This window comes from Mesocricetus auratus, unplaced genomic scaffold (assembly GCF_017639785.1).
Source record: "Mesocricetus auratus isolate SY011 unplaced genomic scaffold, BCM_Maur_2.0 Super-Scaffold_100010, whole genome shotgun sequence".
NCBI classification, from domain to species: Eukaryota; Metazoa; Chordata; class Mammalia; order Rodentia; family Cricetidae; genus Mesocricetus; species Mesocricetus auratus.
In genome coordinates this window covers 8090723-8104399 of record NW_024429194.1, presented here as the reverse complement: position 1 = coordinate 8104399, position 13677 = coordinate 8090723, and the positions used below count along the sequence as shown (strand labels likewise).

Sequence of the window (13677 nt, the reverse complement as noted above, 5' to 3'; positions counted from 1 at the left end):
AGGTAGGGGCGGCCGGGGACCGGGAGAGGCCGGGGAACCGACGCACACCCTGTGGAAAGTCCTGGATCGCAGCGCCCCGGAGCCCAGGGTGCACCCCGGCCGGGCCCCCGCAGTAGCGGCGGCAGGAAGGGGCTCCTGCGGGGACGCGGGGGCGGTGTGGCGGGGGCGGGCCCGGGTGTCCCGGCGCTAAGTTGTGGGGCGCGGCGCCTCCAGGTCCAGTTCCTCCTCCGGCGCGCTCCTCGCTCCCCGCGCGGCGCGCTCGGCCCTGGAGCCGCGGAACCCGCGCGTTCTCTGGGCGCGGAGGACACGCCTGTCCTGGTCGAGAAAACTTTTCCTGCCGACTCCGTCGTGGCGGCAGTGGCAGGAAGTCGGGGCAGCGACCTCTCCCTCCCCTGCCGGCTCCGCGCGCCCCGCCGGGTGTCGGTCACCAGCGGGAGAGCAAGTTTGCGGGGCCCCGTCCCTGGCCGCTCAGGAGTCCGCCTCGCAGGGACCGCCAGCCCCGGGGAGGGCAGCGGGCCGGGGCGTAGGCCGAGGGCGCGCGGCGGCTCTGGAGACGAGGTGCGGAGCGCGGCCGGAACCCGCGCTACCGTAGAGCGCGAAGGGTGTGCAGCCCGGAGCAGAGAGCCCTCGGCGGTCGCCGGCTCAAGTCCCCAGTCCTCCGCCTCTTTCGTGTGTGGACCGTGACCTGGCCCCGAGTCTATCGAGGAAAAATGAAGTTAAGTCGCCAGTTCACCGTGTTCGGCAGCGCGATCTTCTGCGTCGTCATTTTCTCCCTGTACCTGATGCTGGACAGAGGTCACTTGGATTACCCTCGGGGCCCGCGCCAGGAGGGCTCCTTCCCGCAGGTAAGCATCTGGCGGCGGGCGCGGGGCTGGAGGGCCAGCCTGGGGGCTCTCACTTCTTCCCACCAACGCTCGGGGCCGGGGCAGGGTGAGGCCACACCCGACGACCCGGCGGAGCCTCATCCGGCCCAGGCTGTGCGGCGCTCGGACCACCGAGTTAGCAAAGTGCTGGCTGGGCGTCGTTCTAGGGCAGCCTCGCGCTCGCCAGGAGTGGCCTTGTTCCGGCATTCGCTCGCACCCGGGCCTGTGGAAGTGGTCTCGGGCACCTGCTGCCGGGGAACCGGCGCGGTACCAGTGTCGCCGTGGGTCGCCCCCTCGGCTAGCTCAGGGTTAAGCTGCCAGAGGCTGCCCGGACCTCACTGTGCACAGCCTAAGCGCAGGACACCTAGCCCACCTTAAAAAAAAAAAAAAAAAAAACAGAAACAAAAACAAAAAACAAAAAAACAAAACAGGTTTCTGTTTCTGTCCCCGTCCCCCTTCACTGTGTCTTAAGAGATAAAAAGTTTATTTCCTGTTGCAGCCCTTTTGGATGTGGATAGAAGCGTTGATTTTAGTGTCGTCATTCTTCAGCTGTTACATAGGATGGATTTGCAGCAGAGCGGGGAAGCGCGTGTTATTCTCCAGCTGGAAGCTGTGCGGCGCTCAGTTCTGTGCAGGGTGGTCAAACTGGCAGAGGATTGGAAAAAAATAAAAAGACCCACACAAGTCTTTCAGGAAAAGTTACTAAAAATAAGCAAATCGATGCAATGGGCTCTGTTTGGAAGGTGGCCACGCAGCGACGCTAGACGCTCTTTGCTGTTGACACGCAAGCATTTTCGAGAAAGCATATGCGGTGTGGAGAACGCCGGAGAATCCAAATATTGACAAGCTAACCACTCGTCGACTAGAGAAATCTATGACCTATCCAAATAAGGGTGATGTTTAATTTTTTTTTTTCTTTCACGGTTTAAATGACTGAAAACAATCCTTGCCGATTCTTCTGATATGCTAGGGTGAGTGGCTTGGGAACCGAAATTGAAGTACAGGCTTTACTTGGAGTATTACGAAATTGAAACGAGGACTTGGACTCTGTCTTTGGTCCAGAGCACTAGGAATAATTTTTGGAAGAGTGATATTAAAAGCCTGACTACAGACAGATGTTTCCAAATGTTTACAGTCTTCTGCTTTCCCTAGACAGTACGATAGAGAAAATATGTAACTAGCACTTTTGGCTGCCTCTAATTTTGAACTTGGAGTTTGCACCAGGCCTGTTGAGACTGAAGTAAACAGTGTGGCAACAGGTAAACCCGTGTGGCCAGAGCTCAGGAGTTCTGAACTTTGTTCCATATTCTCTGTGATTTGGAGTTAAACTTACGGTGATCCTCTTAACTCCATTTCCATTTCCTCCATTACAGGAAATAGAAAAAATGGAACCCTTTTACTTAGTAATGTTTTAATAATACCCTCTCTCTGGCTTTGGATGAGTGACCACTTGAGCATGATTTATGCAAACATCTGCATGAGGTTCTCTGGTAACCTTGACATTTCCTTCTGTTTCTAAAGCAGTGAGTGACTCATTCAGTTACTGAGAAATCTTAAGCAGTTAATTCTCCTATATCCGTAAGAGTCCCTACCTCACTGAGAAGTTGAAGTTCTGCCTGGAGTGTGCCTTGGTGGTGGTGGGCTTCAGGAGTAGTGCCTGCAGTGTAGTGCTGTCTTTTCTGTACGGGGAGAGAGGGCTTGCGAGTGGTACCTCTCTCATCTGGACTTCACTGTAGAAAGGTTTAGTATTGGTGGACTCCGAGTCTCCCAGTGGATAGACGTCATAAATCCCCCTCTTCAAGCCTGAGAATCCTGTGTTTGGCATTAGCTGGAGTGCCAATGCAGTTGATGTGGAGCTGAGCTATCACCATGCCCAAGGTCACACCGACGAAATCTGGGACTTGAACAGGCAGCTCTTCGTGTGTAGTCGCTGAGCCACCAAGCTGCCTTGCCTCCTGGAACCCTCTTGCTAGAGCTGAGCTCTAGCCTGCTTTTTGCCAGAATGGCGCTGAACAGAAACAAACTTGCTGGTGGCACCTTAGCCCCGTCCCCCCACCCAAAGGTGACTTTTATTCCAGAGGCATAGCGGATGTGGGTCCCTGGCTGGAACACTCACCCCTTCGCATTTACGCCTTCCCAAAGGTCTTCTAACACCTCACAGCAAAGCAGTCTTACAACGAAGACTGCCATTATGAAGCAGAGCATTCAACATGTGGGTTCTCTAATTCTTTTCTGTGTCTAAACTACAGGTTAACTTTAATTTCACAGTACCAAGCATGGCAAAACTCTGGCAGTGTGTTTCTTGAGCAGAGTTTGGTGGTGAATTCTTGAGTAGTGCCCATTTTGTCGGTGTATGTGTGTCTGGTGTCTTATAACAACACACCAGAGGTTATGTTGTGCATTCTAGTTTCTTTCACTTGATGTGGTAGCTTCATTAAGTTGTGTGGTCCATGCAAACTGTATTTAAGACCATCCTAGGTTGATGTTCTGTGGACTTTTATTCTTGCAACTTTGTTTACTGCCACCTGTCAGCTCCGCCCTGTTCCAGCTCCGCCTCCATCCCACCCCAGAGCCCTGCCTGCCTCTGGGAACCTTACTAAGAGGGCTTTCCCCAAGTGTTACTGTAAGAGCTACTTTAAAGTCAGAGGCTGTGGCTACCAGTGGCCTATATTCTTAGGGTTATTTAACTGATCTCAGCCAAAGAAATTAAAATAAGTAAAAGAAGAAAAACACCTCAAACAAAACTCCAGTCTGAAGAGAGGCTGGCTGGGACCTAATGCTGTGAGACCGCTTTAAACTAGCTATGAGGGTGTGAGCAGATGGGATGGAGAAATCTTAGATCTCCCTGAAAGGGCTGGCCATTCCAACATGGCTGCTGCTGTGTGCCTCATGCTTGTATCTAGAGAATTAAAACCAGGAATCAGGATTTGTATAACAGAGAATGTCTTTAGCTAGTGTGTCATGTGGCGTAAGGACTGGTTAGCTTCTGAACACCTCTGTAGAAGTTAGAGAATGAGGAAAGATGTGCAGGTGAGGCCTAGATTTGATCTTTGGGCTCAGATAACATTTATCAAGTAAGAAAATGAAAATGTGTTGAAGTACTTGATTTGAAAGCCATTATGATAGGGACTTTGATGCCTTAAATAAGCCCTTGAAATTAGATGTATATATAGAAGTCTGTTTAAATGCTTTACACCAGTAGCATCTTTTAGCGCTTGGGAAACTGAGGCAGGAGTACTAATATATGTCCTGGGCCAGTCTATGCAATGTAGACCTTACCCACATATAAGTGAACACCCTCACACAACCAAAGCCACACTAGTAATTTTTGAGTGCGGCACAGAACAGCTTGATAAAATGGATCCACTGCGGTAGATAATGAGGACCTTCGTGTCCTAGCTGCTGTTTCCTTGTTGTTATGAATCGTTTAGTCTGAAGCATGATGTGTGGGGTGAAAGTGCTCTACCAGCCCCTGCCAGGCACTGTGCTGTCCACAATAGCTGTTGTTGCTGGGGTTTGCTTAGCGATCACAGGGTGGTTGTCTGGTCTCCTTAGCTGTGATGGTTGAGCGCTCAGACTTTTGGGAAAGGGTGGTGCTTTGATGCAGCTGTGATTAGAAGTTCAAGAACTTTCACAATCTTGATGCGGGTCCCCTCGCCCCCCCCCACCCCCCCCCAGGGTCAGTAGTCCTCTGGGACTCCTCTGCCAAGCACGGTTCTCACTTGGACTTCTCAGAGTTAGCTGGACCAGATGCCCCGGCTGCATCTGATCTGAAGGCTTTATTTTTAAAACTGATTTGCATGTATTGTTTCTGGATCTGGACCCGAAGAAGTGCTTTGAGAACAGGTGTCAAGATTCTATTTATTGGAAAGGGATTGTTCTGCCAGTCATTCATTAGCCTTAAGGAGATCCTTTAGTGTGGGCAGCACATTGATGAGATCAACCTCTTTTGTGTGTTTTAACTGTGTTTGCTATCAGTTTTTGTGATGTTAGCATGTTTACCTAGAAGACCAAGGCGCCATTCTTGCTGCTTCCTTCTGGTCTCCAGCTGTCTCCGTTCAGAGGTCTCAGTTTCCCCTGGTTGTTTCTCTGTTTCCATAGAAATCTTAGTAAGAAAACCAAAGGCTGGTTGCTGCTCAGGTGAGCTGTGGTTTCTGACTTATACAGGGTTTGCTCTGTTTTTGGGTCCTGTTCTTTAGCAGTTCAGTTTTTGATGCGGCAACAGCTCGTTACAACTGTTTCTGTGGACCTGTGGAGAGGGCGCTATAACGGGGAGAACTTTGCTTCTTTCCATAGTTGTTGATAGGAGGTCGATGGGGAGAGAAAGCATTTGAATTTAAATGGCTTTAATTTCCCTTCCTAAGCCACACTGCTAGTTTTATGGTTGAAACCTTGTTCAAATTCAGACTTTGAGAATTGCAGGCATGTAATGGAGCTCATACCCTGTCCTTCAGTGAATCTTGCTGTTGATTTCACCTCAAGGTAAATTCCTTGATTGAATAAATTCTGCCTGTTGAGTAAGTGTAGATAGAGTAATGGAGAGAGAGTATTTCAGGTGATGTCATGTGTACGGCTATACAGATAGTAGATCCCATCAGTCTGTAGTGTTAGATTTCTGAATCTAACATAGTGTTTTCTAAGGAAAAGGCCAGTGCTGAGACACTTGAATTCATAACTGCGCATGCTGTCTCTCCACTCCTTCATCCCAGGCTTGTTTTTCTAAGCCCCTTTGCTGTTGATATGTTTTTAGGTCTGACAGTTCCATGTTGTTGGACTTGCCTCTGCATCCTAGGGTATGTGGCAGTACCCTGTTCTCGGAAGCCACTTGTCTCCTTGTCTTCTTGTCCCCCATTTGTAGCAATCAAAAAATGTCCCCAGACATCTGCTAGATATAAATAGCCTCGGGTGGGGGAAAACTGTCCCCACTGAAAATCGGGTTGGCTGCAGTCTGGACAAAGGTCTATTTTTTTTATACACAGTGTGCTTTCTGGGCGTTTGCGTTTTAGGAAAGAGTGGTCGAAGGGTCTAGGTCTAATGCTCTGAAGGCTAAGTAGTATATTTAGAAGCTCATACTCCGTTCTTTCTCTGGGTGCCTAAGATTCACTACATACCTAAGGTTGTAAGTTGCAATATGTTACAGAAAACATAAGGATAAACTATGTTCACACACAAATTAAAGGAAAAAAGGTAAGGTTAACAAAGGGTACCTTCTTCGTCTTTACCGATTGGACGAATGCATTCTAATAAAAGCATTCCGTTCACGTCATAGCGTGTGCGATTAGGTGGTGTTCCAAGCTCATTGGAGTTTGGCAGTACTCCAGATTTATTCCCCTTGCCTTTTAAAGTGGGAAGCAAGCTGTATCGATTGGTGATAAGGCAGTGTAAAATTGTTCGTAAGTATCATTTGCAAGTCTGAAGTTTTCTCATTGGGATTTGTTCTTGTTCAAGCTGACGTTTCTGGTTCTTGCATTTTATATGTTTTCTTGGGATGGGGAAACGCAGAGGAGGGAACTGGGGAAGATAGCCTTTCCTACTGTGCGTTCCAACTTGTCTGCCAAATGGCATTTGTAAAGAAGGCATGGGGAGGTGAGCAGGTAAACAAGGAAGTTCTCCAGGAAGTCCTTCCTGTCTTCTGTTTCTGTTGTCCGCATGCCTAAGGCAGCTGATTGTGAAACAGGTTGACCTAGTACCTCTTTTTGTTTTTTTTATTTTTTTAAAGACTTTTTTTTATAAATTATTTATTATGTATACAGTGTTCTGTATACATGCATGCCAGAAGAGGACACAAGATCTCATTACAGATGGTTGTGAGCCATCATGTGGTTGCTGGGAATTGAACTCAGGAACTGTGGAAGAGCAGCCAGTGTTCTTAGCTGCTGAGCCATCTTTCCAGCCATAGTACCTGGCCACAGGTTAAAAACAAAACGGTTCTTCCATTTTTGAATAGTTAATTTCTTTTCATGGCATCTCCATGGCTAGCTGTGTGGGAATCCTCTTAGCAGAGTCAAGTGGCTGGGCAGAAACCTTCTGGGCCATGAAACCTAAACTGCGTATTACCTGACAGTTTTCAGAAAAGGATTAGGTTTAAACTGTTTTCCTCTGTTGTTGGAAACAAACAGTATGCTGAAGCGAAAGTAGATTCATTGACAGCAATATTCTTATAAGATTATTAAATAAACATTGGTCAGATTTTGTATCTGTGTATATGTCTCATAGATTCCCTTGGGGAGCGTGCATGCTAAGCACAGGCATGCATGATACACATAATTACTTCCTGTGTGTCAGCTGAAGTTTTAAATTAATTGATTAACTATTTGCTTATTCACTTACTGGTATACTAGGACTTGAACCTGGGGCCTGACACATGCTAGGAGTATTGTCCCGCTGAACCACATTCCCATCACTACACCATCTCCCTGCCCTTTAATGTCTTTTTATTTTGAGACTGTTCAGGGCGTGAGTGTTTTGGACCATGAACCAAGCAAAATGAGTCTATACATACTTCATGATGGGAACCTGTGACTTCGCTGCTGTAAGTCCCAGATGGCCAGGGTACAGAGCCTAATCTGAACATTTGGGTTAGTTGGTAATGCTGAAGCATGCGCCAATATCTTTCATAAACTATTTACACAGAACAGGACAATTCTCTTTGTGGTCTGGATTAGGATCGGGACTGCTATTCTGCTAACCAAAGAAGAACTCACCTTTCTGTTTATCACTCTTAGAGCATCTGTATACCTTTCTTCTTAGTTGTATCTATAGCGATTGGATCATTAGCTGTAAATCATAGCACAACTGCTCTGAACCAGGTGGGCGTGGTGCTTTTGTTAAGTCATTCCTATGGTTGGCATTTTAAAGTTTGCTTTCTCCTTCTGTATTTTCTTCCCATTTTCAGTGCATGCACTGTGTATGTATGTCTCAGATGGCTTTGTTTTTCTGGTGTGGAATCATCATCACCATCACCATTATTATTCTTTTTCTCTGAAGATCAAACAGGTCCTAAGCCACACCTTATGATATGGTCTTCCTAGTGAACTACTTCAGCTTGGGGCAGAACTGGCACCCTTGGCCCCATCTATTTTCAAACCTTTTGTGAAGGTGTAGGTACACATAGAAATAATAAAAGAAACAAACTCCTCAAAACAGAGAGTTGTGAGTGGACAGAGAGGTATGCGTGGACACGGAGAGGTGTTCATGGACACGGAGAGGTGTGAATGGACGGAGAGGTGTGTGTGGACAGAGGGGTGTGCGTGGACAGAGAGGTGTGCATGGACAGAGGTGTGCGTGGACAGAGAGGTGTGCATGAATGGAGAGGTGTGTGTGGACAGAGAGGTGTGCATGAATGGAGAGGTGTGCGTGGACAGAGAGGTGTGCATGGACAGAGAGGTGTGCATGGACAGAGAGGTGTGTGGAGAGGTGTGCCTGGACAGAGAGGTGTGCGTGGACAGAGAGGTGTGCATGAATGGAGAGGTGTGCATGAATGGAGAGGTGTGCGTGGACAGAGAAGTGTGCGTGGACAGAGAGGTGTGCGTGGACAGAGGTGTGCGTGGACAGAGAGGTGTGCGTGGACAGAGGTGTGCGTGGACAGAGAGGTGTGCGTGGACACGGAGAGGGGTGAATTGACAACTGAAATCTTTCTGTTCTGCCAACCAACTCAGTGGTTCTCAGTGCTGCAGAGGGTCTTCACTCCACTGTGTTCTCTTTCTAGTGGTAACATATACTGGAACACTCTGACAAACAGCTTTGTTTTATCTTGAGCTACTGTTTCCTTTCATAAAGGCAGAGGAATTCTTCTCTCCCCCTTATAAAAGTCTGGTACTTAATCCTTCTGTTTGATACCTGTAATAACCTAGAAGGATATAATTCTGCGGGCCTTCCTGATCTATCACTATTAGGTATGAGGTCTCGACTCCCTACCTATCAGATGGGGAAGGTGGTGTTTTTCTAGCATCTTCTGTTTGTTTCTTTTTCTTTTCATTCTCCATATTCCTTGAGCCATGAGTTTTTTTTTTTTAATTGCCCATAAACTTTAAGTCATTTGCATTTCATTCCAGGACTTCATGCCTTACATGCTCTGCCTATTGGCTACAAAGGTTGAAAATGAATAAATGAAGGATACAGAATTTCCAGTAGAGGAATAAGCCTCAGAGATTTGTTGTATAATAATGGTAGCTATGACTAACAACAATATATCATAGTCTTCAAAACTGCTGAGAGTAGATTCCAAGCACAGAGGTGTTCATTCTGAGAACTAATACATATGTTTACTTGACTGAATGTTCCATAATGTATAGGCATTACAAAGTAACATGTTCTACCTGATAAATGTGTATGATTTTTATTTATCAATCAAAATACATCAAAATATTTAAACATAATAAACACTGCAAATATTGGTGGCATAGTATGGTTCACTGTGTCAGGCCTTATAGGGAAAGAAGGGTGATATTGCATTCTTGAATAGTTCCACTTGACATCTGGGCGAGTGGATTCTCATATCCTATATTCCCATGCTGTTTCCTTCTCTTGCACATCTGTACTGTGCTTTCCATGTAGTTTTTGTTTGCTATATGTAGTTCTAGTTTATTTTCCCTTTATATTACTGACAGTGGAAATGGAAATCGTTGAATCCTGCCTCTTACATCTCGTTTTGCTAAAAGTAGTTTTACAACTCAGCGTGTATCAATACTTGGAACTCTTAAGGTTTTATGGGCTTGAAAGAGAGAAGTTCTGGCCTTTCAGGTTGTGTTCACGGTTAATGCTGACTCCGGCTGCCACATTTCTTCTGGACTAAGCACTGCTCTGTCCGGTCCCATGAGGCCCCTCCCTTCAGGGCGGGCACTAGGGCTCTGCATCCTTGCAGTGGTCCCCCTTCTATCAGTGTCTTTGTCCACACTAACGTTCCCACATACATATTTAAATGGGAGTTTTTATGTTCTTTTTTAAAACAATTTTTATTTTTTGAGACAGGGTCTCTCTGTGTGGCTTTGGAGGCTGTCCTGGAACTCGCTCAGTAGACCAGGTTGGCCTTGAACTCACAGAGATCCACCTACCTCTGCCTCTCTAGTGCTGGGGTCAAAGGCGTGTGCTACCAACACCTGGCTTTAAAACAACTTTTAAAATTAAAATATAATTACATTGTTCCCCCCACTTCAATCACTCCCATGCCCCCAACTTGCTATCAAATTCATTGCCCCTTTTTCTTTAAATATTATTTGTGTGTGTGTGTGTGTGTAAATATATAAATGCAGTCTGCAGCGTCTGTTTAGTGTGGTTTGTATGTATGTCTTACATCCTCAGGCACCTGTTGCTGTCACTGATCATTAAGGAAGCTTCTTTTTGAAGCATGGAGACCATTACAGAAAGCCACAGCTGGTCAAAATGCAGAGAACAACTGGTCATAGGGTTGATACATTACCACACAGTAACGCCTACACCCAAGGCTCATAGAACATTGTAGAAGAAGGTATGAAAAAAATGTAAGAGTCTGAGGACCAGGGTAGATGTTTAGAGAATGTATCTTTTAGATATGACAGGAAAGCTACACCTGTGAATCTCAACAGTATGGCTGCTTAACAAGACTTGAACAAATGACACCACCAGTTGACATGCCAGCATGGATGGGATAAATCTCTTGGGTTCATTTTTGCCACAGGCATGGGATTCATGGGTGGCAGCCTTGTGGTAACATCTTCTCAGGATGGTAGGAACCTTCGCCTGTGGAACACTGAAGGATGGATCACCCTCAGAATCATTGTCTTAGGGGAAAAAGAGTCTACAATCTGCTGTTTCAGAGTCAAATGTTCTTTTTTAACAGCCATTGGCATCTCAGATAAGTCATGCATAAAAACTGAATATAGAATTTGAGAGTAGAAAGGGTCCTTAGGCTAGCTAATTTAGTCTTTGATCTTTCAGATATGGGTACTGGGGGATTAAACCTTGTCACTGTGCTTGGTCATTGCCAATACTAACTGGGCACGCCTGCATCCTAAGCTGGCGTTCATTGGCTTTTCTGATGGGCTATCTCAAGCATAGGGGTTTTGAACTTATCAGGATGATAGATCTCACAGAGATTTTGATGGACCCACTTGAATGCTTAAGTTATTTTGGGAAATATAACTATTGTATGTGAAACAGATAGCTAATTGCCATTCACTTTTTCCTTAGGCGTTAAATGAGATTAGAATGATATTGGGCAGATATTAAGTATTCAAGAAATGCTAAACTTTATCAGTATATGGAAATGTACAGTGCACAGGTTATGTACCCTACACACTGTTGCACATTCTGGAGATACAGGAGTGAAGAATAAACCATAGTCTAAGAGTTTCCATGACATCATGACATGATGTAGACATCTACAAATGTTGGTAGGCTTCATTTATATTCTAGCTATCCTAGGATCTTTGTAGGTTGTTGGACTGTAGATTGGGTCTGCCTGCATGTTCTTGTCTCTCAAGGTGTAGACTTCAAAGGAAACTCAGAAACACAGCTGTGTTCTGATAATGGCCTGGTCTGTTGAACTCAAGCAGAAGAAGTTGGGTATGTGTAGTTGGACTTGGAAGGGGTAGGGTCTGTGCTAATGTGTAGTTGGACTTGGAAGGGGTAGGGTCTGTGCTGGTGTGAAGAGCAGTGCTTCTCTAGCCCTGCAGTCCTGAGCTCGTGTCTGAGAAGAGTCGCTTGTGTAGGTCAATTTTTTGGCACTTGGGAGCCAGATACGGTGGTTCACACTGTTGATCCCAGAACCCCAGAATCAAAGGCAGACAGATTCTCTGAGTTCAAGGCCAGCCTGGTCTACACATGAGTTCCAGGACAGACAGGGCTGCATAGAGAAACCCTGTCTCAAAAACAACAACAACAACAACAACAAAGTGGAACAAAATAAAACAACAAACAAAAAGAGTCGTTTGTATTGAAATACCCAGTTGCCTGGAGTCAGCTAGAGTTGGGAGTCAGGCGGTGGCCATCTTCTCAGAGTTACTCCATGTACCAGGCAGCTGCTTGAGAGGAGCAGTATTAGAAAATTCATTTTGTAGAAAATTTTAGACCTGGAAGGGAGCGAAGAGAATATTCAATCTAGATTATTCTGGTAGCAGTGTGTAGGAAGACTCAGAAACAGGAAGGCAGCTGAGAATCTGCGTGAGGTAATGTAACAGACATAAGGCAGTAAATCTTTGTTCCACTATTGAATTGGCTACAACCAAAAAGGAGAAAAAAAAAACAAATGTACAGACGCTTTGTGAGGGGAGCTCCAAGACTTTCTAGCCGACAGATAAAGGGCAGTGATGGCTTGTTCCAGTCACATGTTTTTCTTTGACCTTTCCTTTTTGGGTTATTGGAGACAAGTCACACTGTTTGCAAAGACAAGCTAGTTTGTGAAGCCACGTTCAGATTTATTTATGATGGAATGGATGTCAATAGAAATAGCCAAGTAGGCTGAGAGATCAAGGAAGGAGATGCTGACTGGGGAGCCATCAGAGTTGAGGAAGAATGAGCTCACCCTGGGACCGTGCCTGGTTAGGGGAGCCTTGAGCCAAGCACATTTCTTACAGCCAAGATCTGAACTTCGTTCATGAAGATGTTAGTAAAAGGAAGCATCTCGTGTTCAGTTTGTTAGAGGCTAGCACGTGATGAACATCTCTACGAAAATGACATCAGGAGGAGGCATTTCAGAGATGCTTCCCAGCAGAAGGCCATCAAAGACAGTTCATCACCCTCTATCACCCTTGGTGGGACCAGGTTATTATTTCTTCTAGGTTGTAAGGCAGAACTGTTTTGTGTGTATGCTTGGGGGGGGGAGAGAGAGAGAGAGAGAGAGAGAGAGAGAGAGAGAGAGAGAGAGAGAGAGAGAGAGAGAGAGAGAGAGAGAGAGAGCGCTCAGGTTGGTCTGTAGGTCAGCCGTCTTGCTGAACACATCCTCCAATCGGCCTGTGCTTGACAGACAGCTGCTCCTGCTTGGCTGGTCACAAGTGGAGAACTAAGAATTGTTTTCGGCCTAGGACCAAAGAGTTACAAGATTTGAAAAGCAAAATATTTCTTGGGACTTTCAGGGTGAGAAAATCTAACCGGTAACTATTGAGAAAAAAAAAGTCAGAGTTTGAGTTCAGATGCTTACAGAATGGAGAAGAGAGTTTCAGATGCCCGGAGCTAGAGTTGCATGGTTGTGAGCTGCTGGACATGGTGCTGGGAACTGAACTTGGACCCTGTGGGTGAGCAGGACGTGTCCTTAGCTGTGAGCTACTGTCCAGCCCACATGGTATTCATGACTATGTTATACCTGCTGTGGCTCACTGTCTCACTTTGTGTACTGACAGTCGGTTATACTTACTGTTTATACACTAAGGAATTAGGAGAAATGCTGTAACACTTTCGATGCTTAGTAAATCCAGAGTTTTATCTGCCTGGAGATGGAGATTGTCTAAATACCTGAAGGGACCTATTTGGGCTATGATTCCTGTAAATAAGATTGTAGGGGAGACTGATAATCCACTTAATACAACCCCACTTTCAAAGGCTTTCCCAAGCCATTTCTGAATGAGAAATAATCTCAGGCATGTCAATTGCATTTATTTTAATCGAATAACACTGTTTAGCTAGATTGGCTTTTCCCATTACAGACATTTATTCTCTTTTTACATTGAAATTGTGTTTTCTCAAAATTGCTATGTTGACAGAACTTTTGCTAGAGGATTCTAAGATACAGTATAGGCCCTTCATCTTTGGAGAGTGAGTTGAATATAAATATATATCATAATTACCTGTTGGATAAAGGGATAGGCAGGTGGCATAGATAGAAGTCAGATACCAGAATAGA

The 13677-nt window shown here is 45.7% G+C and overlaps 1 protein-coding gene across 1 annotated transcript in view; it reads left to right on the top strand.

Moving 5' to 3' along the window:
- The first annotated feature begins 222 nt into the window (after positions 1-222).
- Man2a1 (mannosidase alpha class 2A member 1) overlaps positions 223-13677 on the top strand; it is a 156337-nt gene continuing 142882 nt past the window's right edge. Inside the window, exon 1 of the mRNA XM_005077169.4 lies at positions 223-845. Within this exon, the coding sequence (XP_005077226.1) occupies positions 711-845 (135 nt within the window). The 5' untranslated portion in view covers positions 223-710. The remainder of the gene's footprint in view (positions 846-13677) is intronic.